Below are 19,777 nucleotides of genomic sequence, written 5' to 3'. Positions count from 1 at the left end.
TAATTGAAGTATCGCCATGGTTGTTGGCATGAAGGGCAAAAATAAACCATGAAGGGCAAAAATAAACAAAAGAAATGAGACAAAGTAAACAAATAGAAAGAGAGTTTCGCGCTTTATAGTTATCTGTATTATTAAGATTGAAACTTTTGTAGAATCAGAAAGAGAAAAACTCGATTTGTTTACTTTTGTAAAATACTCCCTTAAAAAAAAACAACTGCAATGGGAGGAATTATTCCTTTATTTGAACGACTGAATGCGAAAACCGAATTAGTTTAGCTTACTTTTGGAAACCCGTTGGTTATTTTTACTTTTTTTCAGTGTGCACACTAATATTTAATCCCTTTGTTCGGTAATATTTTTGACGAGAACTTTCGGTAATCTATAGAAATGACCGATATTTCGGTACATGAGTTTCATTTTACAATAATTATGCAAATTTTTACCGGACGATCAGTTTTACGTAAATTTTCATTACAGAATTTCATACGTAAATAGATATACTTCATAAGGTAAATCTGAAATCGCAGAAAATCATACTGTCCGTATGATAAAATTATCTTCCAATAACCGAACTTCTGTGAAAACTGATTGTCGTGAAACTAACTGTCAAACAGTTATTAAAATTTTCAGTAAGTGTCTTTTGATCAACCAAACGAAAAAAAAAATTGAAGAGTTCATCGAACTCTTCAATATTTTTTGATATTGAGGAACAGGTGCCAAAGTTTGTAAGACATTAGAACCACTAAAAGCTTTTTGTTTACTTATAGCAAAGACATCATATTAACAAGATATCCAGCTCTCACATTTCCCGAACAAATCATTGCCAACATCCTTTTTTGCGAGCATGTCGCCCTCAGGTGAGTCCGCATCGAATCTCATACATAGAAGTAGGGGAGAGAAATGTCAAATTCGTGCGCGCCAAAATAGCAGGACTGCGCACCCATACAATTGACATGAATGTGATGCCGTGCGATGGCGTTGTTGAACTGAAGATTGATTTCGCTCCAAGCTGACAGGGTCGCTCATAGGCAGAAAATAATTTTGTATCATTTGTCTATTTGCTGCCTACACAAATCGTTCGAGGGTAATATCTGGTGGACTCGACGGATTGTGCAGTGTTTTGGAAGGCGCTCATAATTCTGGTCAGCCGGAACATTTGACCCTTTTTCCGTGGAATAAAACCATAGCCAAAACAGGCTGGAATTTTCTTCATTCGTTTTTGTGAATTCGTATTATTTTTTGAAATCCGAAAATCCGTCAAAGGAAAACAAACAAAAAAATAACGAACAATCTGTGAAATCCATTTGGTTTACAGTTTACGGTAGTTGTTTGACAGTTCAGCAGTTACCGAACGGTCGGTAATCAATTTAATAACCGAACGTTCAGCTGTTGAAAATTCGGTAAAAAATAACCGAATTCTGCGAAATTTTCCAAGTGTGTGTATTACTGAAACAGCGGTATTTTGTTGGTAATTCAGTTAGAGGAACATACACTAAAATTCCTTGTAAATTGCCAATTTTACAGTTTTGCTCCAGTGGACACTACCAACCAGGACTCAAACCGAAATCAGAAAATGAGATCGGAATGGGAATCTGAATTTTGTTTTACCCAAATAAATAAAAACTATCTGTAATTAATCCATAAAATGTATTTATTGTAGTTAATAGTATAAAAATGCATCAAAAATACTTTTAATCAACTATCGCTATTATTGTTTTGTTCCCTTAGTTTCCTACTGGAAGTTTATTCCTTCTTAGAACTGTGTAAAACCGGCATTCAGCACCATTTCAGGGCATTTCTATATCTATCATTAATTTATAATTGCTATTCGGTGTAACTTTTTTGTTAGGCGTCTAATACTCATACTAAAGTAACCGAGAGATTAAACGATAACAGTAAGAATAAATATCCAAAAATGTTTAAGAATCCTAATCACAAAACGTACATTAATCAACAGTAGTAAAGCGGGAGAAAAGATCAAAATACATGCAATTGCTAGATCCATCATAAGAATTATTGATTTTTGGTTATTGGTTGCAGCAATATCAAATTAGTACGTTATTTTGTTCGCTCATGGCGGTTGTGCGTATTAAGTTCAGGCGGTCATTTTTTTGGTGTGTCCACCGTAGAGGAAACCAACGAAGAGGAATTTTCCGTATTGAGTGTGTCATCGAAATGTCCGTTCACAGATAGACCCACTTTCTCCATCAATTCGGACAGTCGCTTCGCCTTGCGTTCTTCGTTGTGAGAAATGATGGTGCAAAGATGCTCCGTTAGCATTTCTTTCCGTTCGTGGGCCTGATGAAGCTCGACTTTTGCCTTGAGGAAGAGGTTCTCTATGTTGAGATAGTTTTTCCTAGAAGCAAAAATAAAGCCTTAGTTTAACACAATTGAGGCAAAGTGTTTGATCGACTTACTCAACATTAGCAAAATGCAAACTAGCCGCATCGATTTGTTTTCTAAGTATTGCCACATCAGAGGCTAGCTCCGAATCCAGTTTTCCTAGCTCTATCTTTATCTCCTGAAGTTTATTTGCTTCAGCAGCCGTTTTCTGAGCACTGAAATCATAGAAACATATTAGTATGTAGTACGAATTTTGAAATTAATCCTAAACTACTATTGATCAATGGCCTTTTGAAGCATTTCACGCTTTTGCTGATTTTGCTCCTGCATCAGTCTTCGTTGTTGTTCAAAATCCTTAAGAGATATTCCCTTGAAAGGAGTAACGGTTTCAGAGGCAACCTTTGTCGGTGGTGTTGAACCCGGCCGTTCCACTAAAACCAGGTTGTCTGACGTTAACGGCGCATTTGTAGCAGATGACACGACGGCCGTAGGATGTTTAGGAAGAATCAAAATGGATTCATCTTCCGGGGCGTTCATCATTACCGGCAGTGGTTTGAATGCAACAGCCTGTTGAATTGGGTGGTTTGGATACATGCTGGAATCAACGCAACTGGTGGTCGTACTGCTATCGGCAGCAATTTCTTGCACATGCTCCTTCACGGTGGTTTTTTTTGTTGCAGCTCTTTCGCCTAATCGTACAGGTTTTTGGTGAGGACGCGAAAGGTTTTTTGCTGCAAGTAAAACACATCACTCGATCGAAATAATTATTGATCCATGAATATAGAACTTACCGGCATCCTTTCCGTTGTTTTGACGAGTAATCTTGTAAATATCATCGTCGGAAAACCCAACGAAAGGCTTGGACATTTTTGCTTAAAAATTATGTTTACGTTGGCTTCGCAAAATTTGTTTACGCGACACAAACTGACAGCTCATTTGAGAACAGAGATGCCAGGTAAAAATTTCAAATATCTGCAGACAGGGTCTGTAAATCTGAAAGAAAATCTGCAGTCAGCAAGTATGTCTTGCTGGTAGCAATTTCTCTATAAAGTATGACACGCAAAACTGATTTAGCGAGCAAAAATAAAAAAAAGGTCGCGGAAATTTCAAAAGTCTGTAAATATGGACGAAAGTCTGCGAGAATTTCTAAAGTCTGCAAAAATCTGCGAGAATTTCAAAAGTCTGCAAAAGTCTGCACAACAAAAAATGTCTGCAGCACTATACCCCAAATCTGCAGATTTACAGACAAATCTGCAGACCTGGCATCTCTGTTTGAGAAATACTGAAATATTTCACTTGAGGAAAAATTTCGTTATCGAAACATTTACGTTGAAGTGAAATGCAGAGGCGCTGTTCGTGCGAAATTGATAAATTATGTACTCTGCGAATTTTATCCGTTTACTTATGATTGGCCATAACCGAAAACTTTTGAACCGATTGCATCAACCGTATCAACCTGAAAGCGCATCACATTATAGGGCCGACATCGCACTATAATGTAACACAATGTAAATTATCGTAGGCGATATTGACAATCTAACGCAAAATTAATTTTACCTGACGCGTCATCTAAGTTTCAATATTTGAACCTTTCTTAGGGCGACGATTGAATTTTACACGGGCTCTAATTGGGCAATCATGTAATTTCAATTGAATTGTAGAATTTTAAGATCTCTTACTAGAACTGTTAACTTAAAAATGTAAGAAAAATAATTTTCTTTTATTTCGTGTAATCATTTTTGATCTTATAAGATGATATGTAAATACATTTCGATATCCGTAATTTGTTTCGGTTCGGTTGAGGTTATTTTGAACGCTAGAGGAATAAATCAAAAGACGGTAAAACACTATTTCTCACTCATCATAATATCACATATTTGGTTCGGTATTTTTAGGATGTCAAATAGTAGAAAAAAGTAAAATTGTACGAGATTTAGGTGTAATCATGGACTCCAAATTATCATTTGTGGTACATTATAACACAATAATCAATAAAGCAAGCAGTGTGCTGGGCTTTATCAAACGCTTCAGTCATAATTTTAAAGACCCATATACTATAAAATTGCTATATAGTACATATGTCAGACCCATTTTGGAATATTGCAGCCTAATATGGAATCCATATAACATTATTCATGAAGAACGCATTGAATCGATACAAAAACAATTTCTTTTATATGCACTTCGTAAATTAAACTGGACAGCATTTTCTCTACCATCATATGAAGCACGCAGCATGCTCATCAATTTACAAACACTTAAAGAACGCCGCGACTTTGCAATGCTTTATTTTATCAGCGACATTATTTCTCAACGCATTTAATCAGCTCCATTATTATCGCAATTAAAATTTTATATACCTAGTCATCAACTACGTTCCAGGAATTTTTTCTTTGAAAAACATGCTAAAAAAAATTATGCAAAATACAGCCCAGTCAATCGAATAATTCGCTATTACAACCAATACTGCGAACATCTTAACCTTACTATGTCAAAAAATCAAATAAAATTTCAGCTTTGTCGTAGAAATAATGCGTGCTATGTAAGCGAACATTGTAAACAATTTATATGTGGTCTACATTTGCGTGACGGAATAATAATAAAAGTAGTGTTTGCGCATCCTTCAAGTAACATTTAATGATAACCACGACGAATGAAATCATTTAAAAATGATCAACATAAAATTTTCTATCTAACAGAAGTGGAAAATGATTTTTCTGACACTGAAATTAAATTTTCGATTGGAAAAATGACGTTTTCAATAAGTTATAAATGATTTTATAGGTGGAAATTGGATTTCCCTTGTATTTGGACAGATAAACTTGCAATCATCATTCTCGCACATGTACGCCTTTAACTGTGAAACACAGCGTTAGATCGCCCAGCTTTGCATGAAAATTGAAATTAAGAAAAGGATGACTTTTTAGAACATTTCGTTTCAGCAGCGTGATTTGAAACGATTTTTTCGTTTATTCAATAATTCAATAACACAATAATAAATAGTTGTAAAAGTTGTAATTTTTGATTTTCAGAGAATTATTCATTCGTTCTCCACGATGATGTTCATAGTCATCATTGGAACAATGATCAAGCAACACTTCATCCATTTGTAATATATTATAAAGAATCAGACACGACTACCACATTACTGCGAAACTGAATTACCGGTAGCGACATCTGCAAATGAAAAATGGAACCAAGAAAAGGAAGGTTCTTCCGAAAATTTTCATATCGGCAGCAGTAATTTGCAACGATTTTTTCGTTTATTCCATAGTACAAGTAGGTATCAGCAATAAAAGTAAACTCGGAGTAGAAGAAAATTGATTTCAAAGTGATTACTACTCCTTTTTTTAGTGTAAACTACGATTAAACATGGAAAATCTTCAGAAATGTGAGAAATTGGGTAAGGTTAGATTTATTTGGATCAACATTTTTTGAATCAGAAACCAGTGTAATGTTTAGCGATCGAGTCCAATTTATTTTGGATGTTTTATTTGTAATTTCCGGGCATTTGAAAAATGGTATTGAACCAAGTATAATGCTTAATTCTAAATAAACGGTAGTTTTCGCACAATAAATTATGATCAACATTACCAGCTCAGAGTAAAAACTTTTTCTTCCACTTCTACTAAGAATTTTTAAATGTATTTGCCCGGTTTTATAAGAAACCGTTAATAAGATGAAGTAATTAAAATTTTTCCTGCCGATTTAACAGCTCTTCCTGAAAAGTATCATTTCTAAATAAGCAGCGCCTCTACATTTCATTTCATATTCAGTGTTCCAATTATTTGAGTTTTGTTATAATATAATATCGGAAGTCTTGAAGCATGACACAATTGGCACATTGTCGCAAAGCTGATTTACCGGTAGCGACACCTGCCAATGAAAAATGGAACCAAGAAAAGAAGGATTATCTCGGAAGTTTTCATATCGGCAGTAGTGATTTGCAACATTTTTATCGTTTATTCAATAGTACATATAGATATCAGCAATAAAAGTACACTCGGAGTAGAAGAAAATCGATTTCAAAGTGATTACTACTACTTTTTTCAGTGTAAACTACGATTAAATATGGAAATTCTTCAGAAATGTGTGAAATTGGGTAAGATTAGGTTTATTCGGATCAACATTTTTTTTAAACAGAAACCAGTGTAATGTTGATTTCTCGAGTACTAGAGTGTATAGCGATAGAGTACTATTTACTTTGGATACTTTATTTGTTATTTCCAGACATTTGAAAAATGGTATCAAACCAAGTTTAATGCTCTATTCTAAACATTACCACCTCAGAGTAAAAACATTTTCTTTAACTTCTACTATGATTTTTCAAATGAATTTGCCCGTTTTCAAAAGAAATCATTGAAAAGGTGGAGTAATTAGACAATTTCCTACCGATTTGACAGCTCTTGCTGAAAGTATCATCTCTAAACAAGCAGCGCCTCTACATTTCGGTCTTGCGACAATATGCCAATTGCTATACAAGTTTTCATTTCTAAATTTATAGTTTCTAAAACAACGAATGAATATAAAAAATTCTATTTTTGTATCGGACGGAGCAGCTTCTCAATATAAAATTTTGCGAGCCTCTGTAAATTTAAAACAAAATACAACATAGATTCGGATTGGAATTACTTCGCAACCTCGGTTAGAGACCATGTGATACAATCAGTGGAACATTGAAACGAATGGCAACTAGGGATGTCGTAATATCGATCGATATTACGATAATCGAGATAATCGAGTAATATATAATCGAATAGCTTAAAACTAATATTCGATTATTGAGCTAATCGAATAATTAAAAAAATCTCATAGTAATAATCGAATGAATAATCGAGTAATCGATAAATAACCCAGATAATCGAGTAAATTTCAATCGATTAGTTTCAAAATTATACTCGATTATTGAATAATCGAGTAATTCGAAATTTCCGACATCCCTAATGGCAACAAGAGAGTCCCCCAGTGTAATAGTACTGTAGTTGAGCAACCCGTGACATCAAAAGCGCCGTCTGGTGTAGAATGGGTGCGTAAATGCTCATAAAATGCATGTACAAAGTTGCCTGCGAATTTAACACAACCACAGTAGCTAACAGAAAAAAGTACACCCGTTTCTCACTTGAAGCGCTGTCAGTGTCACCGTACAGTGGGAAATCAAGGTTTAGTTGATTTATGCTACTGTAGTTGTGTTAAATGCGCAGGTAACTTTGTACACGCAGAGAAAAATATTGTAAATGTAACTAAATGTGCAACGATTTTTTTTATTGAAATAGTGCAAAAGAAAATTTAGTTTAATATAGCAAATATTGTTGCTTGAAACAACAAAACTAGACATTTGATTTATCCTAGTGGATTAGTTTGTTTCAATAAATATTTTGATAAAAATAACAAACATTTTACTTGTGACTTCCTGTCAATTCCTAACAAACAATTTCATAATAAATTCAACTCGCAAAATCAGTTTAAAATGAACTAACTTCAGAAAAAGGTAATATCTGTAGTGCTTTGAATCTAGAAACTTGGCAGTTGAAATAAATGATAAGATATTAAATGATAAGTGTTTCAATCTACGCTTTCGTTTGTTAAAGCCATTCGTTTTGTTTTGTTTTCAAGAGTAAAATGATTTCTTTAAAAATAATTTAAAGACTTGTTTTGGTATATTTTTCTCCGATTTTTATATTCGTAAGCAATTCTAATTACATTTATAATTTAAGCACTGGTATTCTACTTTTTATAGTATCCAATAATTCGGTGCCCTTTCTGTTCAGTCAAGACAAATATAACCTGCATTAAATATTTGTTGTCAGTCGGTGTTGAGCAGTCGTTCTCGCCGCACGCGTATAGCTCTTGGCTCCTGGAATTTTTTTCTGGCTACCTAGAGTTTCATTGATTCAAGGCTTCAGTCTTTTTCAAGGCTACCTGAATCACTAACTAAGTGACTAAGTGATACAAAGAGTGACTAAGTGATACAAAGAGTGATATTAGAGTGACTAAGAAATTTATCAGCCTTTTTTAAGGCTAGCTAGGAGTCTAATCGAAGACTAATTTAGCCTAGTTAATTTAATTTAAAATTTCATTAATTTCAAAAATGCCTGCGTCCAACCGGAAAGGCAACAAGCCTAAGGCTAAAAATAATTCAATACGGAATAAATCACAATCCGTTATTCAACATTTTTCTAATAACATTCACGATCTTATAGAATCTGAATGTAAAAATAAAAGACAACGGACGGATTTCCCTTCCGTTGATCATATGCCGTCTAACAATATTTACGAGATTCTTCCTGAATCCGATTGTAGTGACATAGAAGAAAATTCTTCAAAAATTCCCAAAATGGACGCTTGTCGTTCTGGGAAGAAACATCAATCTATGCCACCAGTGACGGTGATGATTTCCGACTTCAAAGCATTCCGTACTGAGCTTTCTACTTTTCTCCCGGAAGTGAAAGTCTCATTTCAAATCGGACGAAGAGGAGAATGTCGAGTCTTGGTGGATGGATTGGAAGATTACGAACGTCTTATTCGATATTTGACCGAGAAACTTCATAAATTTTATTCATATGATATAAAATCAGACAGACCCTTCAAGGCTGTCTTGAAAGGATTATCAAATGATCAAAGTATTGATGAAATTAAAAATGAAATAAAAGAATTGCTTGGTTTTGCCCCTTCCCAAGTAATACTTATGAAAAAAAAGGCGAATGGTACTTCTAAACCACGCTCTGGAATTTCCCATGAACTTTACCTAATACACTTCAATCGAAGTGATGTAAACAATTTGAAAACTTTAGAAAAAGTACGTTTCATTTCCCACATTAAAATTCATTGGGAACATTATAAACGGCATAATCGTATTGCAAACTTAACGCAATGTCGTCGTTGCCAAGGCTTCGGTCATGGAACCAAAAATTGTCATATGGATATACGGTGTTTGAATTGTGGTAAATCGCATTCGAAAGACGTTTGTCCAATGAATGAAACCACTGATAAATTTTCATGTTCAAATTGCAATGGAAATCATAAATCCAATTATTTGAAATGTCCTGTCAGGGAAAAAATTTTAAACGCTCGTTCGCTTCGACAACAAGTCAAATCCACGACCTTAAATTTACAGAGCATACCTGAAAATCAAAAAACCGTTTCAAATGCCACGCCTAATTCTTCTAAGGCACTGATTTCTTCGAAACAAAAAACAGGTACGCCTGCCAATTCGTCTTCTAACGAAAACAATTTATTGACAGGTAGATCGACCTCGTCATCATCTTCTTCTAATGTCAGTTATGCTGGTATATTAGGTAGAAATCTATCACCTATTTCTTCGAATGTAAATAATCGAAACACAGGACCGCCCTGCAGTTCTTCTTCTAACGAAAACAATTTATTAATAGGTAGACCGGCCAAATCATCTTCTTCTAATGGCAGTCTACCTACAAATATTCCTTCAATGCCATTCGCTTCTTTAAATGAAGTCGATTTAGGCGATATAACTGAAAATAAAATGATCTACCTACAAGACTTTTTCAAATGATCATCCAAATGAATTCGACTTCATCACTTTTTGAAGCATTTCAAATCGGATGGAAATTTGCAAATAATATTATAATGAATTTAAAATTTAACAGTGATGTTAAATAATTATTTGAATATTTTAAATTGGAAGGCTCGATCTTTGAAATCGAGTGAAGATGAATTTTATAATTTTCTCAAAGTTCACAAAATTCATATTGCCATTGTGACAGAAACTTTTCTTAAACCAAATGTAAAATTGAAAAGTAATCCACATTATGTGGTTCATGTGGTTCATTCCAGGTTTACTGGAATGGGTGGTGGAGTTGCCATTTTTGTCCAACGGCAAATTAAACATCGAGTTTTACCTTCTTTCAATACTAAAGTTATTGAAAGCTTGGGAATCGAAGTTGAAACCATTCATGGAATTTATTTCATCGCTGGAGCATATTTGCCATTCCAATGCACCGGCGAAAAATTAAATTTCATTAAAGGCGATTTGCAAAAACTTACAAGATATCGATCGAAATTTTTCGTAATAGGGGACTTAAATGCTAAGCATGTCCAGTGGAATTGTAGGCAAAATAACAGTAATGGTAAAATACTTCATAATCAACTCTCAGCTGGTTACTTCACAGTTCTTCATCCCAGTAATCCTACTTGTTTCTCTTCCGTGAAAAACCCGTCTACAATTGATCTGGTTCTAACAGATCAAAGTCACATTTGTAGTGAACCAACTACACATGCTGACTTTGACTCAGATCATCTTCCAGTAACATTCAGACTTTCCAACGAAGCTATAATTAATCCAATTAGTTCTATTTTCAACATCATAGAGCTAATTGGTTGGATTACAGATCTCACATTGAAAATCATGTGGATCATGAAACTATTTTAGAAAATTCTGCGGACATCGACACAGCCATTGATAATTTGAATCATTATATTATCGAAGCTAGAAATCTTTCAGTTCCCAAAGCTCAAACTAAATTAAATTCTCCTATCATCGATGACATTCTTCAACTGCTCATTCGGTTGAAGAATGTTCGTCGACGACAATATCAACGTTCTCGTGATCCTGCTATGAAAAACATAGTTAAGGATTTACAAAAAGAAATTAAACATAGATTTACTCTTTTGCGAAATGAAAATTTCGCTAAAGAAGTTGATCAAATTAAACCATATTCTAAACCTTTCTGGAAACTTTCTAAGGTTCTTAAGAAACCTCAGAAACCAATTCCTGCTCTCAAGGAAGGAAATCAAATACTTCTTACAAATGGTGAAAAAGCTCAAAAACTTGCTCAGCAGTTCGAGAGTGTCCACAATTTTAATTTAAACGTTGTGAGTCCTATTGAAAATGAAGTCTCACTGAAATATGATCATATTTCAACCCAAGTGTTATCACACGATGACATTATTGATTCGAATTTTGATGAAATTAAATCAATTATTAGGAAACTCAAAAACATGAAGGCTCCTGGTAATGATGGAATTTTTAATATTCTTATTAAAAATCTTCCCGATGTTGCCTTGAGACTTCTGGTTAAAATTTTTAACAAGTGTTTTTCATTAGCTTACTTCCCAAAAAGATGGAAAAACGCTAAAGTAATTCCTATCCTCAAACCTGATAAAAACCCAGCAGAAACATCAAGTTATCGACCAATTAGCTTACTTTCTTCTATCAGTAAACTTTTTGAAAAAATTATCTTGTTGAGAATGATGACTCATATAAATGAGAATTCAATTTTTTTACCAGAGCAGTTTGGATTTCGTCATGAACATTCAACTACTCATCAACTTGTCAGAGTAACGAACATGATAAAATCAAATAAATCTTCTGGGTTATCCACTGGAGTTGCTCTTCTAGACATAGAAAAAGCATTCGACAGTGTTTGGCACAAAGGTTTAATAGCAAAAATGTCTGATTTCCAGTTTCCTATTTATTTGATCAAAATGATTCAAAATTATTTAACTGATCGTACTCTTCAGGTTAGCTATCAGAATTGTAAATCTGAATTGCTACCCGTACGAGCCGGTGTTCCGCAGGGTTCGAGTGTAGCTCCAATCTTGTATAATATTTTCACTTCTGATCTTCCAAATCTACCCGTTGGTTGTCAGAAATCGCTATTCTGTGACGACACAAGTCTGTTAGCCACAGGTAAAAATCTAAGAGTGATCTGCAGTCGCCTACAAAGAAGTTTAAATATTTTCAGTGATTATCTGTCAAAATGGAAAATTAAACCAAATGCAGCAAAAACGCAATTAATTATCTTTCCTCACAAGCCAAGAGCTTCATTTCTTAAACCAAACAATAATCACATTCTCAAATTGAATGGCTTGGAATTGACATGGTCTGATCAAGCTAAATACTTAGGTTTAACGTATGACAAAAAACTCACTTTCAAGGATCACATTGAAGGAATCCAGGCAAAGTGTAATAAATATATTAAATGTTTATATCCTCTTATAAACAGAAATTCTAAGCTCTGTCTAAAAAACAAGTTGTTAATTTATAAACAAATTTTCAGACCAGCCATGCTGCGGTTCCAATTTGGTCAAGCTGTTGTTCCACCAGGAAGAAAACGCTTCAAAGGATTCAGAATAAAATTCTGAAAATGATTTTGAAGCGTCCTCCCTGGTTTAGTACAAATGAGTTACACAGACTCACAAATATAGAACCATTAGATGTAATGTCACATAATATTATAAGCAAATTCCGACAAAAATCGATGCAATCTTCAATTGAATCGATTCGCTCTCTGTATTAGTTAGTAAGTTAGTATATAAGTTCCTTTTCCCCATTACACAATACAAGTAGGTTTAGAATTTTCCCCACACAAAAATCTCAGAATTGCGGAAGCAAATGATGTCTTCATGGTAATAACCAAATCATATATATATATATATATATATATATATATATATATATATATATATATATATATATATATATATATATATATATATATATATATATATATATATATATATATATATATATATATATATATATATATATATATATATATATATATATATATATATATATATATATATATATAACAGGGCTGAAAAGTCACCACTTGTGGCTGAACACCCAATTTAAATCTTAATAATTTAATTTTAACTCATATTCCAATAAATAATTACTTAAAAAAAAAAAAAATATTTGTTGTTAAGAAAATGTGTTATGGAATGTTGAGCAGATTCTAATAATATTAATTATCAACACTTACGCTTGGATTGTTGAATAGTCCCAAGAAAAATAATAACAATTTAGGTGACAGATTAGAGAAATAAGCAAATAAAATTTCACTTCTGGAACGCGTAAAAAACATTTCTGTTCATTCACGGATGAAGAACAGCTCTGGTTTATAAGAAATAAAACAGTAAACGGTTCATTTGAACAATAAACTTTGTTGTGTCACCGGCTGCTCAATTACTTCACTATTACCGTTGGGGAATCTAGATAAATTTTATTTATGCTAATAAACTAATTAAATGAGCTTCATAAAATTATGACAGGTGACATACGCGAGACTTATTAGTCGTGTAGTTAAAAATACAGGTTTTTCATTTTCGTCAAAAATGACATTAAAAAAGTTATTTGCTTTTCAACTACTGAATCGGGTTTTCTAATATATTAATATGTTCAAATTCTGAAATAGACTGAAAAACTAAAATAGAACCGTAAACGGAATGAATTTGAACAAAATAGGCAAACAAACCAAATTTACTCAAAAACCTGTCTCGTATTGTTGTTTTCGAATCATACGGAAACTTACCGGGGCACACTATACTAGCGATAAGAACAAAACAAAGTTCTTCTTTCTCTTGAATGATTCATGCATAGCTGGACGCGTCTCAAATGCGGAACCTCGTTCAATAGTCGCATACATATATTATTGTAAATCAGCAAATTCTCAGACACACTTCGTCAGAATTATTTTCCGTCCGTTTAGCACCTCCCACTAATTAACGTTGCTTCCGTTGACTGGAACATAATTTTACAATTTAATGCAACATAGTAACAAACGGTAGGAACAGGTAATTGAATAATTTCACAAACATTTCAACTCTAAATGAAGCCGCGAGACGATAATAATCCCTCGTTAGATCAAATCTAGCGGAAAACGATCGCACGTCCGCCGTCTCGAAGTGTAATTGTTATCATGATCGTGACTAAGCGCTGCCCCTTTTCTCTGGCGGGAAATGCGGTGCGCAAAAAAAAGTGACTACTCTAATTGATCGCTTAATCACACACCACAATCCTCAACAAACCTGTTCGGGAACGGAATAATCAATCTGCATTGCGAACAACCGCGAGTATCACGTGGGAGGTTTTGCGAGTGCTAATACTTGTTCAGGAAATTGTGTCCAGGGTTGGGAATGGGGATGGGGAAAATCGGTCACTAAAATAAAACATCATTCGAGCATCTCTTTGTTCGTTCCCCGGAGTAACAGACAAGCTATGTAGTGAAATTTTTATTTTCCCCATCAGCAGCCGCAGCCGCAGCCGCAGCGAAATCACGCGTTGCAATTGTATTCTGATTCTAGTTATTCTCATTTGCGTTAATCGATGCTAATTGTTGTATTCTAGACTAATTTTTTGCACCTATAAAACAGTGCGTTGATGATTCCGGACGCATCAGTAACGCTCGAAAGTTCTGTGAATCCGTTGTGAAGTCACTAGCAGAAGAATAAAATAGTCAAAATGAAATTCGTTGTGGTGTTCTTACTTGTCGGTTTGATCTGTGCAGTGTACGCCCAGGATGCTGCCAAGGATGCCGCAAAGGGTGCCAAGGATGCGGCGGATAAGGCTAAGGCCGATCTACCCGATGCGTCTAAAGCAGGAAAGGATTCCGCCACAACCCCCGATCCGAAAGACGCTTCCAAGAAGGTCGAGGATGCTTCCGGTAAAGCCAAGGATGCTGCGGCAAAGGCCAAGGATGAACTGGCCGGAGCGGGAAAGAAACTGCAAGACAGCTTCAAATTGTGATTGATTTAAGAAACGATAAAACGAAATAAAATTAAGTTCCATTGTGAAAGCCAACGTTTGTCCGAAATTTCAGCATCTCCGAAAATAAACCATAAAGTTGATAAATGCGTGAGTCTGCGGTTTTTGACGCCGTTTGTGGTTCCGAAAGTATTTACTATAAAAGCAATACTTCATTCTGAACCAGTTAGTCGTAAACTTCTCTTCAGTTAAGTGATCTTACATCCGAAAATCCATCAGTCAAAATATGTCGGCGTCGAACGATTTGCTAGCACTTCTACAGCGGCCATTGGAGCCAACATTCCTGCCGAAAAACGACGGTAAAACCGTGATCGATCTTCCGGATGATTACCTTACCGATCGCTACCGACCGATCGGGGCCGAACTGCAGTCACGCTTCACGAGCGATGCCGAGCAAAGGATTCCAATCCGGGGCATGGCGCCTCCGGATCTTGCTTTTGCCAACGGAATCGATCGGCGTGGGGCTTTCTCGCTGTTTGTTCCGAAGCACCGCGATGCAGCCGCTGCTTTAATTAACCTGTTCATTTCTCAACCTGACGTAGCTTCGTTGATGAGCGTAGCCACGTACTGCCGGGATCGCTTGAACCCAGTCTTGTTTCAGTATGGTCTTGCGGTGGCGATACAGCACCGACCGGATACGAAGGACGTCAACATTCCGTCGATAGTGTCGCTGTTCCCCGATCAGTTCGTAGATCCAGCCGTTTTTCCGAAACTTCGCGAAGAAGGATCTGTTGTGCAGCAGGCGAATCGAGTAACGCTTAGTTTTTCGTCTCGGTATTCTACAATTGGTTAACGCGAGAATTTTTTTTTTCTTTGCATAGATGGTGATCGATGTTCCGCCGAATTACACCGCCTCCGATCGGGAGGATGAACAACGGCTTGCGTATTTCCGCGAAGATATCGGTGTCAACATGCATCACTGGCATTGGCATCTGGTTTACCCGGGTGACGGCCCCGATGCAGTGGTTCGGAAAGATCGTCGTGGTGAACTGTTCTTCTACATGCACAGCCAGCTGATTGCTCGTTTCAATATTGAACGTTTCTGCAATCGACTGGCCAGCGTGAAGCATTTGACGAATTTTCGTGAAACCATTCCACAGGCGTACTTTCCCAAAATGATTCGCAGTTCGAACAACCGTTCGTATCCTGGAAGACATGCTAACATCACCTTGCAGGATGTGAACCGTATCGATAATGGAACTATCGTTCAGGTTCAAGATTTGGAGCGATGGCGGGATCGTATTCTTGAAGCCATTGATCAAGGATTCGTTTTGGATTCCAAGGGAAACAGAATTGCTCTTGATGAGGTTAGAGGAATTGATGTTTTGGGAGATATTGTGGAAGCATCAAGCCTTACCCCGAATAGACAGTTATACGGAAGCTTGCATAATATGGGACACAATGTAATCGCATATGTTCACGATCCAGACTACCGTTACCTGGAGGATTACGGAGTTATGGGAGACGTCACGACAGCTATGCGTGATCCAATATTTTATCGCTGGCACGGCATGATCGACGAGGTCTTCCGTCGTCACAAAGATCGTTTGGATCCGTACAATTCTGCACAGCTGTCGTTTCCGGGTGTTACGGTTAACTCTGTAGGAGTTCAGTTGAATCGTGCCAACACACCTCCCAACGTTCTGTTGACTTACTGGCAAAGGTCTCAAGTTGATCTTGCGTCTGGGTTAGATTTCGGTCCCGCGGGCAATGTGTTCGCTTCTTTTACCCATTTGCAACATGCTCCCTTTTCTTTCCGGGTCGAAGTTAACAATGATACAGGAGCCGTTCGCCAAGGTACTTTGAGAATTTGGATAGCTCCAAAGGTGGATGAGCGAAACACACCGCTAACGTTTCGCGAGCAACGACTGTATTTTGTTGAGATGGATACTTCCACTGTGACCTGTGAGTTCATGGAAATCATCTTACTTAATCTTATTCTTGTTTTCATCGTATAAAATTTTCAGTAAACCCCGGTGTAAACACGATCGTTCGTCGATCGGACCAGTCTAGTGTAACAATACCGTATGAGCGCACTTTCCGCGCGGTTGGAAAAGGATCTACTCCGACGGATGCGAATGCTTTGGCACAGTTCCGTTTCTGTGGATGTGGATGGCCTCAGCATATGCTGGTTCCGAAAGGAGCCGCCGGTGAAGGCGTTCAGTTCGATCTCTTCGCCATGGTGACCAACTACTCGGATGATGCTGTCAGTCAACCTAGCGAACAGTGAGTTTTTTTCCAAAGAATATTTTTCGAATTGGTTTCTCCAAATTGTCATCATGTTTCAGACTTGGACCGTGTGACGACGCTCATTCATTCTGCGGTCTACGAGACAAGCTATATCCGGATAAACGCGCAATGGGCTTCCCGTTCGATCGTTCGACTGCAGCCTCGATTGTGATGCTACAGGATTTCGTTACTCCTAACACAAACATGCGAACCAGCACCATTCAGGTGAAGTTCAGCAACACCACCATCGCACGGACTTGAATCTAAGCTTAATCTAATAAAATAATAAACTAACGAACTACACACACACACACAATCGATCTTTATTGACTGTTATTGCTAATTGTATCATCGTATACACTCGGTAAGTCCTTTGCATCAAACGTGATTTCCCAGTGATCGTTGATCGGCAGCCAGGTTTGGAATGATCGCGCTGACAAAAAATGCATTCGCTCGGGTTCCTTCGACAGTGCAGTTTCAATCTTGTTCAAAGTGTTCAGCACAATGCTGGACCCTTGACCAGGAAGATAAGCGTTGTTGGTATCACTGTAACTCGATTCGACGGCCAGTGATCGCGTAATCGCGCCCAACCACAGAAGCACGATAATATTTAACATCGTTTTCGTGACAAGTGACACTTAAATGCGGTCGCTGAAACTCGATCAGTTCTGTTTCGGGGCTTTGTTCGCAGAAAACAGTTCTGACTTTTTTTATTGACTCGCATTTTTGGGGGGCTTATTTGAACAGTTGATCAATCTCCGACGGAATAGTTTGCTTATCGCACACTCATAAAAGTGATACGGATGTGTCCACACAAAGCTGATGTTTGCAGTGATATCATTAGTCTGAAGAATGAAGACGGGTATCTTCTGCTTGGATATATAACTTGAATTTACGTTGTGCATTCTCGGGAGTTTCATGGAAATATCAGTTGTTGAATCTCGACCAGAGCGGAAAAAATCACAGTTTTTTTAGAGCTCAGCATATCAAAATAAGGTTTTGTTTATTGCTTATTGCTTTACTGAGTTTGTATCATTGATATCAAACAGTGATAACAAGAATTTTTTCATACTCTATTACTTGTTTGAATTATGAATCATTACTTTATCTATTGCTCTAAGAAAATCTGTGCGACCACTTTTGCAGTTATTTTTTGAACAAATGTTGCTGCATGGAATATCTATTGTGTGTTAGAGGCGAACGTTTCAATACTTCGTCTCTAATTACTGCATTTATCATGCACTGCACAAAAAAATCTATTAGAGTGATGATTCTTTCCTGATGATATGAACAATATAGGCAATTAAAACGACATTCCATCTAAAACTTGGAGAGCCACATTATTCTCAATAGAATTGCACAACGACCACTTGAACTGCATTCGAAATGAAACAAATGACAAACTATATTTATAGACACAGATTGAGATTGAGATTCCATACGAGAGTTTAAGTTAAATATTGGCCAAATCACGGAATCATCAATGAGCGTATTTTCTAGTAACTAGAAAAATGCTTAAAGTGTAAATTTATCTAACGTGATCCATTGTGGAATCAACAATACCGTCAGGGCAAGAGGCAAATCACTCTAAACCTTGTCTGAACTCAAGTAAGATTTAACGGAGGTAAAAAAGTTCAACAGGGATCGCATGTGAATGGAATGGAATTAGAAAAGTTTATCCGAGACCTGACAAGGTATTATTTTGACATAAGAAGCTTTCAACGTAATGTTTGTTTTCTTTTCTGTTTTTATTTTCGTTTCCTAATGCTATAGATTATGAAGATCTCTAGGCAGCTTAAAATGTAAATTATCGCAGTGCTTAATAAAGTTTCCGGCTAACCAACTCCCTTCCCGGTTCTTTGAAACTTTAAATGTTTTGTTTTTCTTATATCCGGTACACGCAGGGCAAATGATATCCGCCACATATCGACCATCTCCATAGTTGATAACTGAAATCTGCATCACCAGGAAAGTCACAAAAGTAACTGTGCAGAATTTAATGAAGAATGTCAAGTCCAAAGTGCGAGCGTTTCATAGAAACTAGGATTTTCTTCAATATAATCAGTGAAATGCATAAAAATGTAATTTTTCTACAATATATCGAAAACTGATGTCAAAATATGTTTTTTTTTCGCTTTTTTATTCAATAATCAATGTTGCTAAGTACTTGTCGATACACTCCTTACCATTCGACTCAGCTCGTTGTATGTGTGTGCTTTCATAAACAAAATTTACCGCTCAATTTTCTCGGATATGGCTGAGCCAAGGGCAACAAGCTTGAGCTCGCTTGAAGGCATTGTGAATCAAGTTGGAAGATCAAATAGCAGTCACTTCTGGCTCCGGAGATTAATGATATAAGTGACGTAAACGACAAAATGCGTTTTTCTTACCACTGAATGGTTGAACCGATTTCAACAACCCGAGGCTAGTTTGAAAACCTCAAATATTTTTTATTTCTGGTTCAGGAGATATAATGACATAAGTGACGTAACCGCCAAACGCGTTGTAATTTTACCGCTCAAACTTTTTCATAGAAAGCTTAGCCGGTTTCTACATGTCTAGGCACATTTGAAAGCTTTATTGAATTTTATATGAAGCTCGAAAATCATATGGTTATTACTTCCGGTTCTGAAAATATAATAGCAGAAGTGACGTAACCAACTAACCGCTCATTTTTCATCG

General features: G+C 36.3%; 3 protein-coding genes across 3 annotated transcripts; 2 read left to right on the top strand and 1 right to left on the bottom strand.

Moving 5' to 3' along the window:
• Window positions 1–1,660: 1,660 nt before the first annotated feature.
• On the bottom strand, window positions 1,661–3,289 carry LOC131436097 (RAB6-interacting golgin). Its single transcript, XM_058604587.1, has 4 exons — window positions 3,135–3,289; window positions 2,618–3,074; window positions 2,418–2,558; window positions 1,661–2,356 (listed from the first exon to the last, which is right to left on the bottom strand). Exons 1-4 carry the CDS (start codon window positions 3,208–3,210, stop codon window positions 2,104–2,106), a joined length of 927 nt encoding a protein of 308 aa, XP_058460570.1. The 5' UTR covers window positions 3,211–3,289; the 3' UTR covers window positions 1,661–2,103.
• Window positions 3,290–14,487: 11,198 nt separating this feature from the next.
• On the top strand, window positions 14,488–14,897 carry LOC131435785 (uncharacterized). The gene has a single exon (XM_058603980.1). The coding sequence runs from the start codon at window positions 14,564–14,566 to the stop codon at window positions 14,846–14,848; it is 285 nt and encodes a 94-aa protein (XP_058459963.1). The 5' UTR covers window positions 14,488–14,563; the 3' UTR covers window positions 14,849–14,897.
• Window positions 14,898–15,049: 152 nt separating this feature from the next.
• On the top strand, window positions 15,050–17,402 carry LOC131438562 (phenoloxidase 8-like). The gene is made up of 4 exons (XM_058608663.1): window positions 15,050–15,617; window positions 15,688–16,771; window positions 16,834–17,092; window positions 17,155–17,402. The coding sequence occupies exons 1-4, from the start codon at window positions 15,093–15,095 to the stop codon at window positions 17,354–17,356; spliced, it is 2,070 nt and encodes a 689-aa protein (XP_058464646.1). The 5' UTR covers window positions 15,050–15,092; the 3' UTR covers window positions 17,357–17,402.
• The last annotated feature ends 2,375 nt before the right edge of the window (window positions 17,403–19,777 follow it).

This window comes from Malaya genurostris, chromosome 3 (genome assembly GCF_030247185.1).
Source record: "Malaya genurostris strain Urasoe2022 chromosome 3, Malgen_1.1, whole genome shotgun sequence".
Lineage (NCBI taxonomy): Eukaryota > Metazoa > Arthropoda > Insecta > Diptera > Culicidae > Malaya > Malaya genurostris.
This window is presented reverse-complemented; position numbering and strand designations above follow the sequence as displayed.